Below are 26,271 nucleotides of genomic sequence, written 5' to 3'. Positions count from 1 at the left end.
AATAGTACTTATGATCACACAGCCTCTGAGCCAGGAAAACCTAGGGCTCAAATCTTGTTTTCAATATATATCATTTGGGTGACTCTGGGCAAGCTGTTTAATTCTTTTTCCAAGGCTATCAATTATAGAGCACTGGCTGATCTGCCTTAATGGGGAGAATTTACATATAAAGATTTCCTTACATTACTGAAATCACAGGTCCAGAATGACACAATTGTTGCCAGACAACAAACAGTTATTAAGTGCATACAATGTGACAGGTACTATGCTAAACAACATTAAAAAAGATAGTCTCTCAGGGAGCTTACTTTCTAATGGAGGAAGACAATACATTAAAGGGATCTGATGAAGAGGAAAGCATTGTATTGAAGTTTAGAAAGTCAAAAGTACAGATCATTAGTAGATGTAGTCTAGGATATTCAGTTCTGCCTTTTTTTTTTTTTTTTTTTTTTTTAGTTTTTAGTTTTTACAAGGCAATGAGATTAAGTGGCTTGCCCAAGGTCACACAGTTAGGTAATTATTACATGTCTGAGGCTGGATTTGAACTCAGGTACTCCTGACTCCAGGACTGGTGCTCTGTCCACTGCGCCTCCTAGATGCCCCAGTTCTGCCTTTCTTAAAAGAGTGAGGTGGGATAGAAATCATAGGCAGTCGATTTTGCTTTTCCTGGTACCAGCTACAAGGAATAAGTAGTAAATAATCTTATTCTGAAACTCATTTTCCCCCTCTTTTTCTCTGTTTAAAAGTGCAAATATCATTTTGGTTCTTGCCATTTGCTTTTTCAGCAGATTTTTTTGGTGAAAATTTTTTCTTATCTAATTTTAATTTAAAAATGCTTTATCTTTTTTTATTGAGATTGGCATTGATATTGAATTAAAAATACTTAGTTACTTTTGAAGAAATTTTACTGTATATTGCCTATTTATTGTGAGATTGATTTATTATTTTTTCCTTCTCTCTCCTAGTAAAGTAATTCTGGGAATGGTTGACTTCTCACCTCTGTTTAAGATGGTGAAGACACACATGGAGTATTTTTTGAGCTTCGAGATTCATGAAAAAAAAAGCTGATTTGGATTGGAAACATGTTGCCCAGCTGCCTGAGTAAAAAAAGAAATTAGATTTTTGAATACCATGTCTCAATATGATTAATGATTGCAACCAACCTGGACATGAGAAAGTTGGAATTAAAGTATCATATTGGACAAAGGCAACACAATGTAGTGTCAGAAAGGTCTAGATTTGAGTCTTGCATCTGATACCTATTAGCTATGTAACCTAGACAAATTAATTAAACTCTTAGTTTTCTCATGTGTAAAATGGAGATAATAACAGCATCAAGAGTGAACTATAATTATTAAGCATTCTAGACTCCTGGATGAACTTCTAGGTCAAGCTGGAGGTGGATAATCAAGGAGCAGTAATGTAAGGGAAAAAAGTCACTATCCTAAATTGGCACTGTTTGAACTGAAAGACCATCACAACAAGGAAGTCCTGAAACATTTTCCTCTGCTGGATTGTGGTAAAGTCATTAATGAGGAGATATTTCCTACAGGCAAAGGGCAACTACAGCCTCTGCTTGGATCTGCAAAGAACTGAAGGGAGAGAAGAATGGAAGAATTGGAGCTGGATACAGAGAGAAATCTATGAAGAGCTTGAAAAGAGAACCAAATGAGTAATGATCAATGACATTTACTGAGCGACGTTATTAAGAGGAGCACAGAAAAGTTATGCCCCACCTAGCACATGAATAGAAAGTTCCCCTCATTGGAGGTCTTAAGTAAAGGCTGGATTAACATTTAGTATGCTGTAAGGGGAATTCTAATACAATAAGTTGACATTTTGGCTTTAGGTTTCATGTTTCCTGTTCATGACAGAGCTCTGTTAGCTCTTAAAGAAGCTCTTTCATTGATTTGTAATTAAATTTTGTCTTTGAGTTTCATTAAATGAATATTTACAAGAAAAATGAGTAATAGCACACTGGGTGCCATAATATGATGAAAAACCTCCATTTTCTGTGTAGGGGCAATGAACTAGAGAGATGGGAAATTCTAGATGTCTAAATGCCTGGATTCTTTCCAAGAAAGAATCCTGGGCATAAATTATACTAATACAAGACCACATCCTTTATAGGCTTTTAAAATTTTTGTTTATTTTAGAGGAGGCATAGAGTATTGGAACTTGTTGATGAAATTAATATGAAATTAGAGTGGCAGAGATCCCATTGAGAGATTTAGTTAATAAACTGGACAGTAGCATTAGGATTGAAAAACATTAGGATTGACATCATAGGATGATGTAATTTAATAGAAATGTTGGATATGTATAAATATAAGCTATATAACAACATGACTAAGCTTTATTTTTTAATTGTTGAAAAATGTTTTTGTTTTTATTTAATTACACGTTAAAACAATTTTTCACATTCATTTAAAAAAATTTTAGAATTCCAGATTCTCTCATTTTCTCTCCTGATCCATCATTTAGAAGGTGAGCACTTAGATATATATTATATAGGCACGGCCATGCAAAGCATCTTTACACATCAACCACATTTCAAAAGAGAATACAAAACAAAAAAGAAGAAAACAAGAAAAATAAAGTTTTTAAAAATGTGCTTTAATATGCATTCAGATTCCCTCAGATCTTTCTCTGGAGGTAAATATTATTTTTTCATCACAAATCCTTTGGAATGATCTTATATCATTATATTACTGGGAATAGTTAAGTCATTCATGGTTTATCATAGTACAATATTGAAAATACTGTGTACATTGATCTCTTGGCTTTATCTACTTCACTTTGCATCAATTTATATAAAGTTAGACAACTTTCAAGAAAAAAAAAGGATCTAGGAAGTTGGTGAATTACCATGACAGAGGCATATGACTATGAGTTATGGAACACTACAGAGTTCAGAGAATGAAAAATAAGAAGAGGGGTGGCTAGGTGGTGCAGTGGATAGAGCACCGGCCCTGAAGTCAGGTGTACCTGAGTTCAAATCCGGCTTCAGACACTTAATAATTACCTAGCTGTGTGGCCCTAGGCAAGCCACTTAACCCCATTACCTTGCAAAAACTTAAAAAAAAACCAAGGGCACAATCTAGAGTCATATGATATATATATATAGGAAATGGCTGCAACATCTAAGAAATCAAGAAGAATGGGAATAAAGACTATCATGGGGGAAATGAGTGATAGAAAAAATGTGTTGGTTACACAGTGAGAATGAGAACAGATGCACAGTCTAATCTTTCTGCTGGTATCTTTCAATGGACCCTTATTGTGAACTTAGGGGAGGATGTGGACAAGAGTTGTACAGAATAGAAAGACATGGATGGTTTGCAATCTGTACCACTGGAGAGGATTTGAAAGATTAGAATGCAAGAGTTGGATTAGAAGACCTTTAAGATCCCTTTCCAATTCCAAATTTATAATCCCTATGAACCTATAAGTTTTGCCATTGGACGCTTATTCTCTAGATGGCTATTTATCCTTGTGAGAAAAAGATGCTCTTAATTCATTATCAGTAAGATGTGCATTGCACTTGTTTGCTTTTTTAATTCTCCCAAATTATGAAGGTTTCTGTGAGCAATAACACTGTTATAAGAACACCTTTTGTGGATGGTTTGTTAGGACTAGGGATACATACTGGTTTTTTGAATTTTACTTGATTTCAAACTAACAGATCTGTTCTTTGACTATTATGGTTGCCTAGCAACAGAGGACATCCTGGTGGCAGGAATTCTAAAACTCTAGGGAATGGGTTAGTCAGTACCTGCCCAATGCCCATGTGCAGCCAGACTTGAGATGGGGTTATGCTACAGTAGGAAACCTGGGACTGTGATTCCGTGGTCTGAGAAGGTTGAGTCCAACAAAACAGAAGAGGTGAGTTCCTAATTTTTTGAATGCCCTACATAGAAGTGATAGGACAGACTCTCCTCTCTAGATGTGATAGGACATATTAGCAGACTGCTAAGTGGTATAGACAAAATATTTGCTTAGGTCTCTGAGAAAGGGGAGCAGGTTCATTATCTTTTCCAAGAGTGTGTGACCAGTATCTCCCCTTCTGCTCACTACAAAAAAGCAATTATATTTACATTCATAGTTACCTATTAAGATTCTACAACTTTCCTCTGGTAGTTTTGGTGACCTGCAAGCTCAGTATGAGTTGAGTTTTATATGACAGCCAAGAAAGATAATACTATGTTGGACTTCATTAACAGAGGTAAGATGTCCAGCCTTGGGGAGATGAGAGGATAGAGTTATCCTGATTTGATGAGATTATATCTAGAATATTGAATTAGGTTATAGTCATCACTTTACAGGAGAGAACCAATCAAGGGGACAGTGTCCAGAAGGTGTTGACCATATTGTGAAAGGACTGTATTCATGCCACATGAGCATTGATTGATGGTCCTAAGGTTCTATATTGTGCAAAAAAGAAGACTTGTGTGTATGGGGTGGCAGTGGAGTGGTCTTCACATATTAATAGGGATGTTAATGGAATAGATTTGTTCTACTTAACTTTAGCTGTGTGTACAGGCTATAGAACACTGAGCTTTGAGTCGGGAAAACCTGAGTTCAGCTTCAATATCAGTCACATCCCAGACAGGTGGTCAAGTCATTTAACCTCTGTCTCCCTCAATCTCCTTAATTATGAAATGGAAATAATAACACCTTCTACCTTACAAGGTGCTTGAGTGGATCAAATGAGTTTAGCACAGTGCCTAGGACATAGCAAGTGCTTTATTTATTTATTGAATTCAATGCTTATTTTCTTATGCTTTCCTGCTTTGAAAAAGTTGAACTAGGGGTAATGGTAAAAGTTGCAATGAGGAAAATTTGACATTGATTTAAGAAAAATCTTCTTGGCAATTAGAGCTACCCTAGAGTGGAATGGGCTATCATGGGGCATAGTTCATTTCCCCTCACTGGGACATAGTTCATTTCCCCATCAGGGAAGACTGGATTACTATTTGTCAGTTCTGTTGTAGAGCAGACTATTTTTCAATTTGGACAGTTTGGACTGGATGGCCTTCTATTTGAGATTCTGTGAGGGAGAAAAGGAAAATTTCAAAACTTTGTCTGAATCATTAAAGTGACTTCATAACCATATTGAGATGAGGAAGATAAACCAAGATAGGGTTGATTCCTTTTCTACTCTCAAAAACTAAAATCCCAAACCAAATCAATGCAAACACTGGGGTACAATTAAGTCTACAAATGAGCAATAGCCAAATACAGAGTAATTTAGAGATTCTGGCTTTGAGGCACAAAAATATCATGTGGCCTTAAACTAGTTCCTTATTTCTCTTTCTCAATTTCTCATTCTTAAAGTAAGGAGGTGTCCAGGGGAAGGAATTTTGTGAGGATACGAATTTGGGGAGGATACGAACAAGAATCAATCAGCAGAAGAAGGAGTGACTACATTATGACTTGTGCCAAGGGAAGCAGTACCCATAGTGATGGCATTATGGAGTTATGAGAGCATTAAAGTATAATGAATGAGAGGCAGCTAGATGGCCAGTGGATTAAGTACTGATCCAATCTCAGAAACTTGATTGTACTAGTTTTGTGACCTTGGGCAAGTCACTCAACTTCATTGCCCAATCCTGATCTAGTAGTGCAAAACCAACACAAACTCATTCATTACACTTTTTCTTTTTTTAAATTTTTTATTGAAACAATAGATAATAAATTTAGATTTGCCATTTTAGTGAAAATTCTTTGGTAGTCGGGTTTTGTTTACTAAAGCATTTAATAAATCCACAGGTGGACTGCATAAAATTGCCTTGTGGGATGAGACTCACAGCTGCATTTTGGACAGCCCTGAACCATATTACTGCTAAGATACATTTAGATAAAAAAATTAATTGATCTTTAAATTGTACCATGTTTAAATATTGGAGAAATTAATTTAAAAACACTACTTCAGTCTAATTATACTATTGTAATGAGAATGTACATATAGTCAGATTTTGTATATATTCTTGGTGATGAGATCTGTGTTTGAAGGAGAAAGAATGTGAAGAGAAATATCTCACTGATTCCTTATCCTTTATTTGTATTTATGGGTATATTTATAATAATTCTAATTATTCTTATAAAAGTGAACAAGTTAGATTCATAGATAGTCTGTCTTCTTAAGGCTTAAATTCTGCTTACCAACTTCCTTAAAAAAAAAAAGGTTATTTTCTTTCACTCTCACCTCTTCTTCATTCCCTGCAAACTGAAAAACAGAAAAAAACCTCAAACCTTTCATAACAAATGTGTAAAATCAAACAAATAAATTACTGTTCTAGTTATCTGAAAAAAAATTCAAGTCATTATATATATTTTGAGTCCATCACCTAGCTGGCAGAAGGTGGGTAGCATCCTTCACTGGATAGGTTTCTACTCTATCTGCAGGAGTGAGTGGCCACTGAATTATTCAGAGTTCTTGTTTTTCAATTATTTGTCTTTACAATATTGTTTGTATTATATATATTATTCTCCTGGGTCTGCTCACTTCACTATACTTCATACTCCATTTCCTAGATTTTCATGAAATTGTCCTTTTCTTCACTTCTTAAAAAATAGTAGTATTCCATTATATTTCTATACCATCATTTATTGAGCCATTCCTCATTAAAGAGGAACCACCTCCCTTAGATTTAATTCTTTGATATCATAAAAAATTTTGAATTATAAATCCTTTCCTTCTTCAGTCTCTTTGGAGGTATAGGTTTAGTAGGCATTTAACTGGGTCAAAGATTAAGATAAGGTTGCAAATTGATTACTTTTTAAGTTTTTTTCTAAAGAATTTTCTAGAGTGACTAAACCAATTTATAGCTTCACAAATAATGCATCAACCTGTTTTCTCAGCTTTCCCACCATTTGTAATTTTCCTTTTTTGTTAACTTTGCCAATTGATGGATATGAGGTAGAATCTAAAAGTTGTTTAAATTTGTAGTTCCCTGCTTGTTAGTGATTTGGAGCATTTTTTTTCATATGACTATAGATAACTTTGATTTTTTTTACCTCTGAAAACTGACTTTTCATAACCCTTGGCTATTTATCAAATGGGAATGTCTCTTTTAGTTATACATTTGAATCACTTTGAAATGAGACATTTATCAGATTAATTAGTTGAAAAAAATCTTCCCAATTATATTATCCCTTCTAATTTTATTTCATATGATTTTGTTTGTGCAAAAGCTTTTTAATATTACATGATCAAAATTGTCAATTTTATCTTCATTTATACTCACTATCCTTTAGACTTTTTCCCTATCAATATATCTGAAATATAATTTTTTCATTACTCCTCATATTTATGATATGACCTTTTATATCTAAGTCTTTTATCCATTTTGAGCTTATCTGGGTATAGTGTATATGAGATGTTGAAGTACATCTAGTTTCTGCCAGACTTCTTTCTAATTTTTAATGGTTTTTGTTGAATTGTGAGTCCTTCTCTCAGTAACTATGGGATCTGTGACTTTATCACACCCTAATCTATTGTGTTTCTTTGATTCTATAAAATATATGCTTGAATCTGTTCCACTGATCAACTTATTTCTTTTTTCCCTTTTTTATACTTATTTATTCTCTTTTTGTACAAATAATGTTTTTTATACATTAATAAAAATTCTTGTTTAAGAGTAAACAGAATAAGCCCTCCTTTCACAAAATATAGACTCACTTGAGCGATAAAGTAAAGGGGAGAGAAAAAAATTAAAATAAAAAAATAGTAATAATTGTAGGTATGGCCAGGTGGCGCAATGGACGGAGCCCCAGCTCTGGAGCCAGGAGCACCCAAGCCTATATCTGGCCCCATACACACAACAAATCACCCAAACATGTGACATGCAAACCACCCCAACCCCAATGCCCTGCAAAAACCAAAAAAAAGAAATAAAAAGACCCAAAATAAAATAAAATAGTAATAATAGTAGGGGTGGTTGGGTGGCGGACAGAGCATTGGCCCTTGAGCCAGGAGCACCTGGGTCTGAATCCAGCCTCAGACACCCAAAGATCACCCTGCTATGTGGCTCCAGGCAAGCCACCCAGCCCCATTTGCCCTGCACCCCCCCCCCCCAAATAATAATAATAAAAAATGTGCTTCAGTCTTTGTTCCAACACCAACAACTCTGTTGCGGATGGATCACATTCTTTATGGTAAGTCCACTGAAAAAGTTACTTCCATATTTTTCCACCATTGCCATTGCTGATTGCAACTCCTTCCTTTCATATTTCTCCACTACCATGTACTATATTTTCTATCTCCTTTCACTCTGACTCTGCTGTAGGTTAGCTGAGTGGCACAGCAGACAGATCCCTGGTCCTGGGGCCAAGAGGCCCTGAGCCCCCCTACCGCCCCTTAGGCCCAGCATCCACCTGGCCCTATGTTCCCAGACAGGCCATCCAATCCCAGCCCCTTGCAAGAAGTAAAAAGGAAAATGTGTTATATCTGACCACTCTCCCCCCATGGTCCATCCTGTCCTCCATCGCTCACATCTCCCCCTTCCCCCCGTCCCCCACTTTTCTTCTGACTCCAGATGTCTGTACCCCAATGAGTATATATGTTGTTTCCTCTCCTAGCCACCTCTGATGAGAGCAAAGATTCCCTCATTCCCCCTTGCCTTCCCCCTTCCATATCATTGCAATAGCTCATTGTAATAAGAAAAAGCTTATTATATGAGATATCTTGGCCTATTCCCCCTTTCCTTTTTCTTTCTCCTATCACATTTCCCTTTTCTTCTATTGACTCCATTATTACACCATATTTTATCTTCAGATTCAGCTTTCTCCTGTGCTTCAACTATAAAAGCTCCCTCTACTTGCTCTATTAACTGAGAAGGTTCATATGAGTATTATCAGTGTCATTTTTCTATGCAGGAATACATGCAGTTCATCTTCATTAAGTCCCTCATATTTCCCCCCTCTCCTCCAATCTCCATGCTTCACCTGAGTCCTATATCTGAAGATCAAACCTTCTGTTCAGCTCTGGCCATTCCAACAGGAACATTTGAAATTCCCCTGGTTCATTGAAAGTCCATCTTTTTTCCCTGGAAGAGGACATTCAGCCTTGCTGGGTAGTTGATTCTTGGTTGCATTCTAAGCTCTTTTGCCTTCCAGTATATTATATTCCAAGCCCTACGAGCTTCCAATGTAGTTGCTGCTAAGTCCTGTGTGATCCTGACTGCAGCTCCACGATATTTGAACTGTGTCCTTCTGGCTGCTTGTAATATTTTCTCTTTGACTTGGGAGTTCTGGAACTTGGCTATAATATTCCTGGGGGTTGGTTTTTTGGGATCTCTTCCTCAGGGGGATCGGTGGATTCTCTCCATTTCTATTTTGCCCTCTGCTTCTAGAATATCAAGGCAATTTTCCTGTAGTAATTCTTTGAAAATGATGTCAAGGCTCTTTTCCTGATTATGACTTTCAGGTATTCCAATAATTTTCAAATTATCTTTCCTAAGTCTGTTTTCCATATCAGTTGTTTTTTCAATGAGATGTTTCACATTTTCTTCTAATTTTTCATTTTTTTGGTTTTGAAGTAATGAGTCCTGATTTCTCCTAAATTCATCAATCTCCCTGAGTTCCATTCTTTGTCTGAAGGATTTGTTCTCAGTTTTCTTATCTCTTTTTCCATCTGGCCCATTTTGCTTTTTAAAGCATTCTTCTCCTCAATAACTTTTTGAACTGTTTTATCCATCTGATCTAAGCTGGTTTTTAGCATGCTATTTTCTTCAGCATTTTTTTTTTTTTTGGATTTCCTTGACTAGGCTGCTGACTTCATTTTCATATTTTTTCCTGCATCTCTCTCCTTTCTTTTCCCAGTTTTTCTTCAAACTCCCTCATTTGATTTTCAAAGTCTTTTTTTGAGCTCTGTCATAGCCTGAGCCCAATTTCTGTTTTTCTTGGAGTCTTTAGATGTGTGTGCCCTGAGGGCTGGGCTTCACGTGCTCTCTCTGGCAGAAGTACCCCACTGTTCCCCCACTTTGTGCCTGGTGCTCCCCGGGGGCGTAGGTCAGGAGACTCCCCCACTGCTGTGAGACGGGGCTTCCAGTGACCTGGGGCTGCCTCCAGGAGGCTGAAGTTCTTTTGCTCTGGTGGGCCACCCCTCTGGTGGGCCGCCCCTCCAACCCTGGGGAGCACAGCCTTTCTGCTCTTTTCCAGGTTACCTTGAGTAGGAGAACTGCCTCCTTGGGTCCCTCTGTGGGCTCTATCTCTTGAAAGTTTAGTTAAAGTCCTTAATTTCGAAGTTTTGTGAGAGAGCTTCTAAGAGACTTTGCTGTCTTGTTGCCATCTTGGCTCCGCCCCCCTCAACTTATTTCTTAACCATCACAAATTGTTTTATGATTATTGAGTTGTAGTAAAGTTTGACTTCTGGCATTGCTAGTTGCCTTTCACACATTTTTTTTTCATGATTTCCCTGGAGATTTTTGACCTTTTGGCATTCCAAATAAATTTCCTTACTTTTTCTAACTCTATTAAGTAAATTTTAGTTTAATTTGATTGGTGTGACACTGAATAATGGAATTTTGATTTCCCATTGTGTTAAGGTATTCAGTTTCCAACTAATTTTTAATAATCCTTTAGAAAAGAGTTCTCAGAAGTAGTCAGGTGGTGCAGAGTTTAGAAACCTCAAGTCCAAATTCTGCCTCAAACGTTTACTAGCCCTGTGACCCTGAACAAATAACTTCTTTCAGCTTCAATTTCTTCATCTGTAAAATGGAGATAATCTATTTATAGGGGTTGCTATGAAGATTAAGTTTAACTATAATTTTGTTTTGCAAACCTTAAAGTACTATATAAATGTTAGATGTTAATTATCATCACTGACGTTGTTGTTAATTTTATTAATTCTCATTGTGATCAGTAAAAGGTGTTTTAAATATATCTGTTCTGCCTTTGTTTGTGAGGTTTTTAATCCCTAATACATGGCCAATTTTTGAAAAGGTACCAGGCAGTTCTAAAATTCTGTGTTCTCTTTTCTGTTCCCATTCAGTAATTACCAGGCAGTTACCACATCTGCTTTTTTTCTTAAATTCTATTCAGATGCTTAACTTCTTTTCTTTTTAATTAGTTTTTTTCTAGGTTCATGAAGATTTCCCTGACTATTTTAGTTTTAATGTCTATTTCCCTTTCTACCTCATTTAATTTTTTCTTTAGGTATTTAAATCCTAAGTCATTTTGGGAAATCTATGCAAAGGATTGATATTAATTCATTATCTATAGTTCCTTTAAGCACAATGTAGTTTCCTTGTTGAGTTCTTTTAACCAAATTTAGTTTTATTTTTATCTTATCCAAAGTTATGACTATTACTCTTACTTTTTTAAAACTTTAGTTGAAAGATAATAAATTTTGCTTCAGTCTTTTATTTTAACTTCATGTTCATCTTAAGTTTCATATGTTATTAGCAACATTATTAGTTTCTTTTTTTTGGATTACTTCATTCCATTCATGTTTACAATTGCAACTAATAATTGTGTATTTCTCAATACTTTATTTTCTTATGCTTTTCACCTTAAGTTCTTCCTCTTTTCTAGATAAAGAGTGGTAAGATAATAGTGATCTATGCTTCATGCAGTAAACTTCTACTCCCCTTTTTTCTTCAATCAAACACCAAAATAGATTTGTATTTTTTCTTTCTTGCCTGTACAAATGTCCTTCATGATTCAATCCATGAGGCAGAGTTTGTTTAGTTTAGGAATAATCTCTCCTGCTAATTATCTCCTTCCCTTCTCTCTGTTCCTCCCATTTTCCCTGTTGTATTTGTATAAAATGTATGACCATATAAAACTCTTTGTACATCTTGAAAAAGGCCCAATTTGCTTGTGGATTTGGATGTTGGAAAGTATGAAGTTTGTGAGTTACTATAATGTGGTATAGCTTTCTATGTTCTCTTACCATTCTCTTGAATGTAATCTTACATAAATAAATGTAAAATTTATTATGCTCAACATGTTTCCTAATAAATCAATTATATTCAAACCAATTTTTATTTTCAAAACAAATGTTTAGCAGAATTGACTAAATCTGGGACACCTAAGTGCAACGGATAGAGCACTGACCCTGGAGTCAGGAGGACGTTAGACTCTTAATAATTATCTAACTGTATGACTCTGGGTAAGTCACTTACCTCCATTGTCTTACCAAAAAAAAAGTACTGACTAAACTCATGTATTTTTTGCATTTCTTGTTTCTCTTAGTTTTTGCGTTTTCATTTCAATGTTTTTACTCATCTCTGGCCTCTTCATCAGGAATGCTTGGAAGTATTCTACTGCATTAAGAATCCCTTTTAGAGTAAAAACATTACTTGTACAAAAATATTTATAGCAGCCCCGTTTGTGGTGGCAAAGAATTGGAAATCCAGTAAATGTCCTTCAATTGGGGAATGGTTTAGCAAACTGTGGTATATGTATGTCATGGAACACTATTGTTCTATTTGAAACCAGGAGGGATGGGATTTCAGGGAAACCTAGAGGGATTTGCATGAACTGATGCTGAGTGAGATGAGCAGAACCAGAAAAACACTGTACACCCTAACAGCAACATGGGAGTGATGCTCAACCTTGAAGGACTTGCTCATTCCATCAGAGCAACAATCGGGAACAAGTTTTGGCTGTCTGCAAAGGAGAGTACCATCTGTATCCAGATAAGGAGTTGTGGAGTATGAATAAAGTACAAGGACTATTCCCTTTAATTCGGAAAAAAAAAAAAAAAAACCCAGATGTCTTATTGTTTGATCTGGTTACCTCTGAGAATTCTGTTGTCTTTAAGGATATGATTTCTCTCTCATCACACCCAATTTGGATCAAGGTACAACATGGAAACAAAGTAAAGACTGACGGAGTGCTATCTGTGGGGTGGGGGTGGGGGAGGGGAGCAAGATTGGGGGAAAATTGTAAAACTCAAATAATATCTTTAATAAAAATGAAAAAATAATAAAAAATAAATAAAAATCCCTTTTAACATTTGTGGTTTAATACTCAGCTTTGGTGGATAATTAGTTTTGGTTATAATTCGCTATCTTTTGTGTTTTGGAATATGATATTTCAAGTCCTATTCTCCTTTATAATAGTTGCTATAAAATTTTGGGTCTTTCTCACTGTTATTCCTTGGTACTCTTGCCCATCTCTCCCCTGCCTCCTCCCATGCTTATAGTTTTCTATTTTAAATTTACCTAAAAGTTCTAGATTTTTGGCTTTGCTATTGCTTGAAATTTTTATTTCTTGGGTTTCAGCAAGTGAACAGGACATTCTTTCTGATGTTCTCTTTATTTTCTCATTCTAATAGACCCTGGAACTTTAAATTTATGATTTCTTGAAACGTGACATAGATTCTTTTTTTTTGTTTTGACTTTTTTTTGAAGTTAATTGATGTTTATTTTTTGTTTGTTTTTAAATTAATTTTTATTAAAGATATTATTTGAGTTTTAGAATTTTCACCCCAAACTTGCTTCCCTCCCTGCCCCCCCCCCCCCGGAAAGCACTCTGTCAGTCTTTACTTTGTTTCCATGCTGTACCTTGATCCAAATTGGGTGTGATGAGAGAGAAATCATATCCTTAAAGAAGAGACAAGAAGTCTAAGAAGTAACAAGATCAGACAATAAGATATCTGTTTTTATTCTAAATTAAAGGGAATAGTCCTTGAACTTTGTTCAAACTCCACAGCTCCTTATCTGGATACAGATGGCACTCTCCTTTGCAGACAGCCCAAAATTGTTTCTGATTGTTGCACTGATGGAATGAGCAAGTCCTTCAAGGTTGAACATCACCCCCATGTTGCGTTAGGGTGTACAGTGTTTTTCTGGTTCTGCTCATCTCACTCAGCATCAGTTCATGCAAATCCCTCCAGGCTTCCCTGAAATCCTGTCCCTCCTGGTTTCTAATAGAACAATAGTGTTCCATGACATACATATATCACAGTTTGCTAAGCCATTCCCCAATGGAAGGACATTTACTTGATTTCCAATGCTTTGCCACCACAAACAGGGCTGCTATAAATATTTTTGTACAAGTAATGTTTTTACCCTTTTTCCTCATCTCTTCAGGGTATAGACCCAGTAGTGGTATTGCTGGGTCAAAGAGTATGCACATTTTTGTTGCCCTTTGGGCATAGTTCCAAATAGCTCTCCAGAAGGGTTGGATGAGTTCACAGCTCCACCAACAGTGTAGTAGTGTCATAGGTTTCCCAGAACCCTTCCAACAATGATCATTATTTTTCCTGGTCATATTGGCCAATCTGAGAGGTGTGAGGTGATACCTCAGAGAAGCTTTAATTTGCATTTCTCTAATAATTAATGATTTAGAGCATTTTTTTCATATGGCTATGGATTGCTTTGATCTCCTCATCTGTAAATTGCCTTTGCATATCCTTTGACCATTTGTCAATTGGGGAATGGCTTTTTGTTTTAAAAATATGACTCAGTTCTCTGTATGTTTTAGAAATGAGTCCTTTGCCAGAATCATTAGTTGTAAAGATTGTTTCCCAATTTACTACATTTCTTTTGATCTTGGTTACATTAGTTTTTATCTGTGCAAAAGCTTTTTAATTTAATGTAATCAAAATCATCTGATTGATTTTTGGTGATGTTCTCCAACACTTCCTTAGTCATAAACTGCTCCCCTTTCTATAGATCTGACAGGTAAACTAGTCCTTGATCTTCTAATTTGCTTATAGTATTGTTTTTTATGTCTAAATCCTGTAACCATTTGTATCTTATCTTGGTAAAGGGTGTTAGGTGTTGGTCTAATTTAAGTTTCTTCAGTACTAACTTCCAATTATTTCAGCAGTTTTTATCAAAGAGGGAGTTTTTATCCCAATAGCTGGACTCTTTGGGTTTATCAAACAGTAGATTACTATAATCATCTCCTGCTTTTACACCTAGTCTATTCCACTGGTCCACCACTCTATTTTTTTAGCCAACACCAAACCATTTTGATGACTGATGCTTTATAATATAAATTTAGATCAGGTAGAGCTAAGCTACTTTCTTTTGCACTTTTTGTCATTAAGCTCCTGACAATTCTTGACTTTTATTTCTCCATATGAATTTACTTACAATTTTTTCTAACTCATTAAAGTAACTTTTTGGAATTTTGATTGGTAGGACACTAAACAGATAGTTTAGTTTTGGTAGAATTGTCATTTTTATTATATTAGCTCTACCTATCCATGAGCAGTTGATATTTGCCCAGTTATTTAAATCTGATTTAATTTGTGTGAGAAGTGTTTTATAATTGTTTTCAAAAAGATTCTGAGTCTGTCTTGGCAAATAGACTCCCAAATATTTTATATTGTCTGAGGTTACTTTGAATGGGATTTCTCTTTCTAGCTCTTCCTGCTGTATCTTGCTAGACATATATAGAAAAGTTGAGGATTTATAAGGGTTTATTTTATAACCTGTAACTTTGCTAAAATTGCTAATTGTTTCCAGTAGTTTTTTGGATGATTTCTTGGGATTCTCTAGGTAGACCATCATGTCATCTGCAAAGAGGAGAGTTTTGTCTCTTTCCTCCCCATTCTAATTCCTTCAATTTCTTTTTCTTCTCTAATTGCTGAAGCTAACATTTGTAATACAAAATTGAATAGTAGTGGTGATAATGGGCACCCTTGTTTCACGCCTGATCTTATTGGGAATGCCTCTAGCCTCTCCCCATTGAATATAATGCTTGTTGATGGTTTCAGATAGATACTGCTAATTATTCTAAGGAATAGTCCATTTATTCCTACACTCTCTATTGTTTTTAATAGGAATGGATGCTATATTTTGTCAAAAGCTTTTTTGGCATCTATTGATATGATCATATAATTTCTGATAGGTTTGTTGTTGATATAATTGAGTATACTAACAGTTTTCCTAATATTGAACCAACCCTGCATTCCTGAAATAAATCCTACTTGATCATCATGTATTATCCTAGTGATGACTTGTTATAATCATTTTGCTAAGATTTTATTTAGGATTTTTCCATCTATATTCATTGGGGAAATAGGTTTATAATTTTCTTTCTCCGTTTTAATTCTTCCTGGTTTAGGTAACAGCACCTTATTGGTTTCATAGAAACAGGCAGAGTTCCATCTTTCCCTATTTTTCCAAAGAATTTATATAGGATTGGAACCAATTGTTCCTTAAATGTTTGGTAGAATTCACTTGTGAATCCATCAGGCCCTGGAAATTTTTTTTTTAGGGAATTCAATAATGGCTTGTTGAATTTCTTTTTCTGAGATAGGGTTGTTTAGGTATTTAATCTCTTCTTCATTTAACCTGGGCAACTTATATTTTTGTAAATATTCATCCATTTCACTTGAATTATCAAATTTATTGGCATAGAGTTGGGCAAAATAATTTCGAATTATTACTTTAATTTCCTTCTCATTGGTGGTGAGTTCACCTTTTTTATTGATGATACTAGCAATTTGGTTTTCTTCTTTCTTTTTTTAAATCAAATTGACCAGAGGTTTATCAATTTTATTGTTTTTTTCATAATACCAAGTTTTGGTTTTATTTATTAATTCTATTTTTTTTGCTTTTGATTTTATTAATTTCTTTAATTTTTAGAATTTCTAATTTGGTATTTAATTGGGGATTTTTGATTTGTTCTTTCTCTAATTTTTTTTAGTTACATGTTTAGTTCATCGATTTCTTCTTTCTCCAATTTATTCATGTAAGCATTTAGAGCTATAATATATCCCCTGAGAGTTGCTTTGAATGAATCCCATAGGTTTTGGTATGTTGTTTCATTATTATCATTATCTAGGATAAAATGGTTAATTCTTTCTATAATTTCCTGTTTGGTCCACTCATTTTTTAAAATGAGGTTATTCAGGTTCCAATTTGCTCTGGGTCTATATCTCCTTGGCCCAATATTGCATATGACTTTTATTGCATTGTTATCTGAGAAAGATGTATTCACTATTTCTGCCTTTCTGCAGTTGATCATTAGGTTTTTATGTCCTAGTACATGGTCAATTTTTGTATAAGTTACATGTACTGCAGAGAAAAAGATATATTCCTTTCTATCTCCATTTAGTTTCCTCCATAAGTCTACCATATCTAATTTTTCTAACAATCTATTTACCTCCTTAACTTCTTTCTTGTTTATTTTATGATTCAATTTATCTAGATCTGATAGTGGGAGGTTGAGGTCTCCCACTAGTAGAGTTTTCCTGTCTATGTCTTCCTGTAGTTCTTTCAGCTTCTCCTCTAAGAATTTGGGTGCTGTCCCACTGGGTGCATATATATTCAATATTGAAATGACTTTATTGTCTATGGTACTTTTTAGGAGGATAAAGTTTCCTTCCTTATCTCTTTTAAGGCTATATTTTTGCTGCTGCTTTGTCTGAGATAAGGATTGCTACTCCTGCTTTTTTTACTTCAGCTGAAGCAAAATATATTTTGCTCCAACCTTTTACCTTTACTCTAAATGTATCTCTCTGCTTCAAATGAGTTTCTTGTAAGCAGCATATTGTAGGATTCTGTTTTTTAATCCACTCTGCTATTCACTTACTTTTTAAGGGAGAGTTCATCCCATTCACATTCAAGGTTATGATTACTAATTCTTTATTGCCCTCTGTGCTGTCTTCCCTCCATTTGTTTTTTCTCCCTTTCTCCCCCCTTTCTCCATATTCCCCAGTATTTTGTTTCTGAATACCACCCCTTCAGTGTGTTTGCCCTCCTGTGTCACCCCTTCCCCTTTCTTTCCCCTTTCCCTTTTTCCCTTTCCCTTCCCTTCCTTTTGTTATTTCCCCCTTTTTCCCCCACTCCCCTTCCCTTTCTCTGTCCCCCCTCCCCTTTTCCCCCTTTTAATAATTGAAAGGTTAGATGTTTTATAATTTAACTGTGTATGTGTAGGTTGAATTTAAGCCAAATCTGATGAGAAGAAGGAAGATTCAGGTGTTTCTCCTCTGCTCCCTTCTTCCCCTCTATTACCATAGGTTTTTTTGTACCTCTTTAGTGTAATGAGATTTACCCCATTCAATCCCCTCCCTCCTCCAGCCTCTTTCCTGTCCCCCTTTTTAAGGAGGTAGTGTTTTTTAGATCATTCTATCTAAATCATAGAAAATTCTGAGTGTCTGTCCCTTCTAGTTCATTATATTCTATCAAATAGAGTCAAAATTCCTGAGAGTTATTAGTTTTTTTTTCCCATGTGGAGCTAAAGCCAGTTACATCTCTTTAGATAGAGGTCTCATGGATAGGTCATGAATGTCCATCATTTCTGGCTAGGTATATTCTCTCTGTTAGAGTTACAATTCTCAAGATTTATGAGAATCTTTTTTTCCCCCCATGCTGGGATATAGCCAGTTTCAACTTACTGGAATGCATTTTTTTTTCCTTTTACCACCACCCTTTTTATTTTATTTTTTTACATTTTCATGTGTCTCTTGAACCTCCTGTTTGATGTACAAATTTTCTGTTTAGCTCTGGTCTTTTCATCAGTAATTTTTGGAATTCTTCCATTTCGTTAAATGTCCATCTTTTTCCCTGCAAGAGAAGGCTTAGCTTTGCGGGAAAGTACATTCTTGGCTGCATTTCAAGCTCCCTTGCTCTTTGAAATATCTCGTTCTAGGACCTCTGATCCCTTAATGTTGATGCAGCCAGGTCCTGCGTGATCCTTACTGTGGCTCCTTGATATTTAAATTGTTTCTTTCTGGCTGCTTGCAGGATTTTCTCTTTTATCTGATAGTTCTGGAGTTTAGCCACAACATTCCTTGGTGTTTTCATTTTGGGATCTTTTTCTGGTGGGGATTGATGTACTCTTTCAATAACTACTTTGCCCTCCGATTCCATAATATCAGGGCAGTTTTCCATCACTGGATCCTGTAATATTAAGTCCAGCCTTTTTTTTCTCTTCAATGTTTTCAGGAAGTCCTATAATTTTCAGGTTTCCCCTCCTCAATCTATTCCCAAGGTCAGTGCTTTTGTTGATGTGGTATTTTACATTTTCTTCTATTTTTTATTTTTATTTTTTTGATTTTGTTTAACTGACTCTTGCTGTCTCATGGAGTCATTAGTTTCTGTAGACTCTATTTTTTTTGGGGGGGGGAGTTTTCTTCATTAACCTTTTGCAACTCCTTTTCCAATTGGTCAATTCTACTTTTGAAAGAGCTTTCTATTTGACCAATTGAGGTTTTGAGAGAATTAATTTCTTTTTGCATTTGCCCATTTGAAGATCTGAGAGAATTCTCATTTTGTATTTGTCCAATTGAGGATCTGAGAGATTTAGTCTCATTTTTTATTTGTCCAATTGTACTTTCTAAGGTTTTGTTTTCTTGTTGCAAGGTATTAATTGTCTCTCCCAAATGTTTAAGTTCCTTCCTTATTTCTTCAAGGAAGTCTTTCTGTGCTGAAGACCAGATTGTATTCTCCTCAGAGGTTCCAGGTCTCTCTGGGTTGGGGTCTTTCCCTTCCAAGAATTCTTCTATGGATCCACCTTTGTGCTGACCCTTCTTCATTTTGCTAAGTTGGGGAGGGGCTGGTTCACAGGGGCTTGGGATCTCTAAAGGCTTTACTCACTGAGTGCAATTTCTCTGTCTGGTCAGTAGGAGGTGTTGGTTGCTTTCTCTGGAGTGGCTGTGACCTTGGTTGAGGCCTACTCCCTTTGCTTGAAGGGAGGAGTTGGAGCTATTGAATCCTTTTGCCTTCAATCAATGGTGGGCTTTATCCTGGCCTGAGGTCATTCCTCAGCTGGGCTGGTTTTTTTGCTCACACACCTGGGCCTGCCCAAATTCTGCCAAAGCTGCTGCTGGAGACAAATCCCGAGGTAGATGTTCCTTCTCCTGGCTTTTCTTTCTGGGTTTTGTGGGTCAGATTTCTTTTAAGAGGTTTGTTTTATGTGATAGATGGGGAAGAGATCAGGAGACTTTAGAACTGTGCCTGTCTTCTCTCCACCATCTTGGCCCGAAGTCTGGTCTTGACTTTTTTAGACGATTCAAAGGTTCTTTAATTTTTCTCCTTAACCTCTTTTCCAGGTCATTAAAAAAAATATGTGTTAAATTTTCTTCTCTTTTTTTTCAGTCTGTTGATGTTGTTTTAATATTTCTTATTGTCTTGTGGACCATCTTTTGAATGATCCATTCTAATTTTTCAGAGACCTTGTGTCAAGTTCTTGTACTTTTTAAAATAAATTATAAATTATCCTTTTAAGTCTTTAGTCTAGTATTATTTCTTTTTCAATTCTTTCCTCAATAATAATAATAATAGATAGATTAATATAACACTTTAAATTTACAAAGCACTTTCTAAAGATTATTTTATTTTATCCTTACAGCATATTCTATCCCTATTTTACTGATGAGGAAACTGAGACAAATGGAGGTTTAGCGATTTGCCTAGGATCATGCAACTAATATCTAAGTCAGGATTTAAACTCAGGCCTTCTGACTCCAAGTTAAGTGTTTTATTAATTGAACTATATAACTGCCTCTGCAAAAGATCTCATTTAATTTTTGTATTATTTTTACCACTTGATTCTTCTTTTCCAGGAATTCTAATTGAACTTGTTTCTAGCTATGTATTACTCACAGTCTTTGCTTGTAGAAGTTATATAAAGTTGTCCTATTTTTCTGGATTTGTTTATGCAGTTCTTCTGGCTCCATATTATCATGGGTATTATTTCTGTTATTTATTTCTTAACAAGAGACAAATAGACAAATGATACTTCGTGATAGACATGTATAGAAAACTGGCCCTATCCTGTCTCTGAATTTGCTTGCTTCCTTTGAGGCTGCTAGAATAGACTTCCCTGATGATGTTGGATCCTCTTTCTTGATTTGATATATTCAAATCTGCTGACTTTTCTGAATCTGTTTCTTGTTGGGGTAATTAAAGAATTTTGTTCACTGTCCATTATTTGTGATGGTCTTTTCTTTTTTAATTTAATTTTCTGTGATGGTCTTTTTCTGAAATAGTATTTTGTAGGAAAGAATCCAGGGCTACCATACTTCTTTTGTTTGTTTGTTTGTTTGTTTGTTTTTAGGGTTTTTTTGCAAGGCAAACAGGTTTAAGTGGCTTGCCCAAGGCCACACAGCTAGGTAATTAAGTGTCTAAGACCTGATTTGAACTCAGGTACTCCTGACTCCAGGGCTGGTGCTTTATCCACTACGCCACTTAGCCGCCTGCTACCATACTTCTTAAGAGAGACCAGAGAAGTGACTTTCCTTCTGCACCAATATCTGAGGGAGTAGATCAAGACAACTCTTACTTCAGGCTCCTCCTCTCAAGGCAGAAATCACCATCTCCCTTGGAGAAAGGTGGCCTCAGATCCATCCCAACACAAGTTGCATCAATACATTTAGATAACCTATTTGGATATACTTGTCTTACATATGTACTTATTACTATAAATATTGAATATTATTCTTTATATTATTGTTATATGCACAGGAAATTCCAAATCTCATATTCTTTCCAAGCTCACTATAGTTTTCTCACTATAGTTTTAGAAATGGCACAAAAATGACCTTTAAGAATTTATTTTGTTAACTCTAATTTGTTTTTTTCTCAAAGCTAATGGGCCTTCAAAGGTCAATATTTTCTTTCATTTATGTATGCTGAACTATACTGGTTTGCAGCCAACTTACTTTTTCTTTCAGATTATTATTTCCTTCCCAAGAATTATTAAAATAAGGCCAAGAAGATGACTTCCTTTAGTATGTTTATGATGCATAGATAAGCATGCCTTAAATGTATACTTGTATATTTATTAAGTTGCCACATAAATCTGAATTTATTACAGGGATCTTTTTGCTAATGGGTTGTTTTCCATTTCCTGTAAAGGAAAGCTGATAGTGCCAAATTGGATTTCAAGGCATCTCTGGTTTTATTGCTGATGATTGATTTGAGGAAAATTACTATACTCAGGATTCTTAACCTGAGTCTTTGAATGTGGATGGGAAAAAAAATTACATTTTTATTTCAATAAAGAATTGGGTTTCCTTTGAAATTTTATAAATCTTATTTCATGCTTTTAAAAATATTACTCGGAAAAGGAGTCCAAAGCCTTTATCAGAATGCCAAAGGAGTTCATGACACAAATGTGCTTGATAATTTCTACATCTTTAAATAATTTAATAGTTACTGGTTTTGTAACCAGTATGGGGATCCATTTCCTTTCTTTGTTTCATTTCCTTCACTTAGAGTTTTATAAAAGTCTTCTCATATACTCATGGTATAATAGCTCATTTCTAGATTTCTTCAAGTTGTGTAAAAAAAATCCCTTAGTCCCACACAGTACTCAAGAGAACTCTATAGCAGTCTTAGTTTTTAAAATGAAAAAAAAATGAACAAAAATCTATTTTCTCTCACTTCTGCTCCCCTCTTTGCAGAAAAAAAGATACATCTCTTATAAATACATCAAACTCTTGTTATGAATGTCCATAGTCAAGCAAACAAGCTCCTTCATTGGCCTTCTCCAAAAATATGTCTTAGTTTTTATAATCTATCCTCCCTTCTTTGTCAGGAAGTAGTACATTTCATCATGAGTCTTCTGTTTGTGGCTGGTCATTACATTGATCAGAATTCTTAAGATTTTCTAACTTTTTCTTTATAATATTGTGGTTATATAAATTCCTCTCCTAAATCTGCTCTTTACTCTCCATCAGTTCATACAAGCTTTTCCAGGTTTCATTTAAACTTTAGATTTATCACAAAATGTTTCCTTGCTCCTCTAATTCATCATGTAGCCTTTTATATCTAAGTCCTGCAGTCATTTGATACTTTTGATGTGTGATCAATCAATCATTCAATCGATATTTCCTGGCATTGTGCTAAGTATTGGGGATTCAGAGAAGCAAAAGACAGTCCCTGCTCTTAAAGAATTTACAATTTAATAGAGGAGGCAATATATAAGCCAATATGTACAAAGCAAACTACATACAGGTTGAATGGAAATAATGAACAGAGGGAAGGCACTGGAATTAAGAGGTGTTGGGAAAAGTTTCCTGTAAAATGTAAGATTTTAGTTGGAACTTAAAGGAATTCAGGAAGGTCTGTGGTCAGAGCTGAGGGAGAGATTTCCAGTCATAGGGAATAGCTGGAGAAATGTTCTGAGGTGAGAGATGGAGTATCTTGTTTGTGAAACGGCCAGGAGTAGTTTAAGAAGGTAAAATGAAGCTAGGTTATGAAGGGCTTTGAATACCAAAGTGTATTTTGTTTTTGCACTTAGAGGTAACTTACTGAGTAGTAGGGCAACATGATTGGACCTGTACTTTAGAAAAATCATAAGAGTGGCTGAATGGAGGATGAATTACAATGGGTAGAGATTTGAGGAAGGCAGACTTATTATTATTGCAATATTGAAGGCATGAAGTGATTTGATTAGAGTGTGGCAATGTCAGAGGAGAGTAGGGATGTTCAAGAGATGTTGCACAGATGAAATATACAGGCCTTGACAACAGCACAGTTATGGGGATTGGGGTGGGGAGGGAGAGCGGTGAGAGATAGTGAGGATGAGGGACAGGTTGGGGAGGAGTTCCCCTCTACAGTAACAGGGAAGTTAAGAGAGGGAAAGCATTAAGGGGAAAGAGGAAAGATAATGAGTTTGGTTTTGTATATGTTAAGTTTAAGATGTCTACTGGATATCAATTTTAAGATGTCTGAAAGGCAGTTGGTGATATGAAACTGAAGATCAACAGAGTTTGGGACAGGATAGGTAGATGTGAAAATCAATGGCATGGAGATTAGATTACCCAGTGAAGTAGTGGAGGAGTAGAAGAGAAGAGAAGGCGACCCAGGACAGGGAAGGAAAAGTGGCAGAAGGCATCTGAGCCATAGAAGATGAGGAAAAAGGATCTCATGTTGTATGGCCTCAGTTTCTTCTATAAAATACAAGGCAAGGTTCTTTGCTGAGAGAATAAGGGGAATAGAAACCATGGTGGGTTTGATGAAAAATGAAAAGGTTTGGAAAAGTGGAGAGTAGAATGTTGATGTTTGTCCTTCACTCTTGAAGGGAGGTGATGCCATAACAAGCACATGAATTGAATTTGAGTGTGGGGGTGCTGTGCTAAGTCACCAGTCTCACTTTTTCCTCTGGAGCCATCTGGGTCTAGTGGCCAGATATAAATCAGGACAACTGGAGATGACCCTGGATGTGAGGTAATCAGGGTTAAGTGACTTGCTCAAGGTCACACAGCTAGTTAGTATTAAGTGTCTGATGCTAGATTTGAAATCATGTCCTCCTAACTCCAAGATCAATACTCTATCCATTGAACCACCTAACCACCTGGAGAATGAGATCCTGAATTGATAAAGGAGGAATAATAGGATTACCTTGCTGCAATAAGGGCCCATTTGAGGTTGCATAACAAAAATTTATAATGAATCTAGTCAGAATGGTTATATGGTTTTCTCCACCTTCATTAAACAGTGTGGTAGTGATCCAAGGCTGAGGCTTGGTTAGACACAAAAATATGTATGGAGGCTAGGGATTCAAGAGGAGGAGGGTACAGAGTTGAATTGGTTCACTAAGGAGCCAAAATAGGGAGAAGAGGAGACAGTGGCTAGTTCAGGAGAGATGTTCTGGAAGAGAAAGGAAGAATCAAGAAATTAGAAGTCATGATGTGGATGAAGAGTATGTTTTTTAAAGGAAAGCTAGAAGGGGGAGGAGGTATTGGTCTAATTTCTGGCAGACTGCTTTCTAGTTTTTCTAGCATTTGTGGCATTCTTGTCAGTCCTTCTCCCAAATAGCTGTGATCTCTGTGTTTACTAAACAGTAAATGACTGACTTTGTTTGCCTCTTTATATGTGGTGTGTTTAATTTCTTTCATTGATTAACATTACTTTTTATTAACCAGTACCAAAATTTGATGATTACTGATTTTTTTTTTTACTACAAACTTGTAGTAAAGTTTGAGATCTAGTACTGTTAGACTTCCCCTTCCTCCTAATATTTTCCATGATTTTTCTTTGGATTTTTGAGTTTTGATGGGGGAAGTCATTCTTTAATTCTCCCAGAAAATTGTTGAGATGAAAAAACTCACAGGAATATATGTAAAGATACACATAAATACTTAAATATCACATTGGACTCCTAGCTAGAAAGTAAGGATACTTTGGAAATTTCTGAAGAAGCAGTACCTATTTCTGAACAACCAAAGGCAAAAGTAAGGAGAAGTTGCAAGATTCAGATCGACAGTTGACTCATGGTGTGGTTTATCTCCATGTTTTCCATGTCATGGATCCGGTTCTCCAGCTTCAGAAGTCATGGTGTATATCTTCTTTTTTTCCTCTGAGAAAGGAGGAAATCTTCTAAAAGCCTAGTGACCAAACTCTCAAAGGGAACTCTTCAACTTTAATCACCAAGTAACCTCAAACATTGGTACAGTTTAGGAAATCTCTCTTTTTCTGGCTAAAATGAGAGTGGAGAAAAGAAAAGAGAAATCATTAGATGAACCTTGTGGTTCACCACATTTTATATTCAAAAAAGGAGAATAAGAATAAGCAATTGAAAGTGGGAAGACATCCAAGAGAGTGCTATCATGAAATGAGACTGTAAAATTATTCAATAATATTGAATGCTATGAGAAGCCATACTTCAATAGAGCGAGAAAATGACAGTATTTGAACATTGTTTCTCTAAAGAACATTTTCCCAGCTTATTTTTTAATTATTTTAAATGCAATTTCTATTCCATTCTGTTTTCAGTGCAGTGAAAAGTTTTGATTTGGAGTTGGAGGCCTTGGATTTAAATCACTCCTCAGTAACAAAATAGCTGTGTTTCTTTGGGCAATTCACTTAATTTCCCTTGGCATCAGTTTATTAGTATGTAAAATTAGGAGGTTGGACTAGACAACCTCTGAAGTTCATCCCTATTCTAAATCAATCATCCTATAATTTTACTTTATGATACCTTGAAAATGGCATTTAAGAAAGAGTCTTTTACATTTATAAAGTTCCTTTTCTTTTTTTCCTTTTTTTTTTGATGAGATTATCTGAGGTTAAACAACTTGCCCAGGGTCACACAAGTAGTAAATGTCACTTTAAGTATCTGAAGTCATATTTGAACTCATGTCCTGCTGACTTTGGGGCCTGTGCTCTATCCATTGTGTCACTTAGTCCCTATAAATTCCATTTTCAAGTGTAAGATATATGGAAATATTTGGTGGATATGTTTTTTGGAACTTCATTTCAGGATGCTAAATTCTAATTTTGTTTCAGCTTTACAACTGATAGAAGTTCAGGGATGGATTCACCACAAAGAAACAGAAAAATGGTAAGGAATGGTACTCATATAGGCCTTTTACAATTATTCCAAATAGCAAATATGTAACTTATCTCA

The 26,271-nt window shown here is 35.6% G+C and overlaps 1 protein-coding gene across 2 annotated transcripts in view; it reads left to right on the top strand.

The window, feature by feature from the left end:
* Window positions 1-3,763: 3,763 nt before the first annotated feature.
* Window positions 3,764-26,271, top strand: part of CCDC192 (coiled-coil domain containing 192) — a 392,505-nt gene continuing 369,997 nt past the window's right edge. For both annotated transcript variants that reach the window (XR_012471565.1, XM_074201098.1), the window contains exon 1: window positions 3,764-3,885. Coding sequence is in view for 1 of the 2 variants with exons in the window: in XM_074201098.1 (XP_074057199.1) it covers window positions 3,808-3,885 (78 nt within the window). In the remaining variant the exon portion in view is untranslated. The remainder of the gene's footprint in view (window positions 3,886-26,271) is intronic.

Source organism: Macrotis lagotis, chromosome X (assembly GCF_037893015.1).
Source record: "Macrotis lagotis isolate mMagLag1 chromosome X, bilby.v1.9.chrom.fasta, whole genome shotgun sequence".
Classification (NCBI taxonomy): Eukaryota; Metazoa; Chordata; class Mammalia; order Peramelemorphia; family Peramelidae; genus Macrotis; species Macrotis lagotis.
The sequence above is the reverse complement of the archived record's forward strand: the minus strand, read 5'-3'. Positions and strand labels throughout refer to the sequence as shown.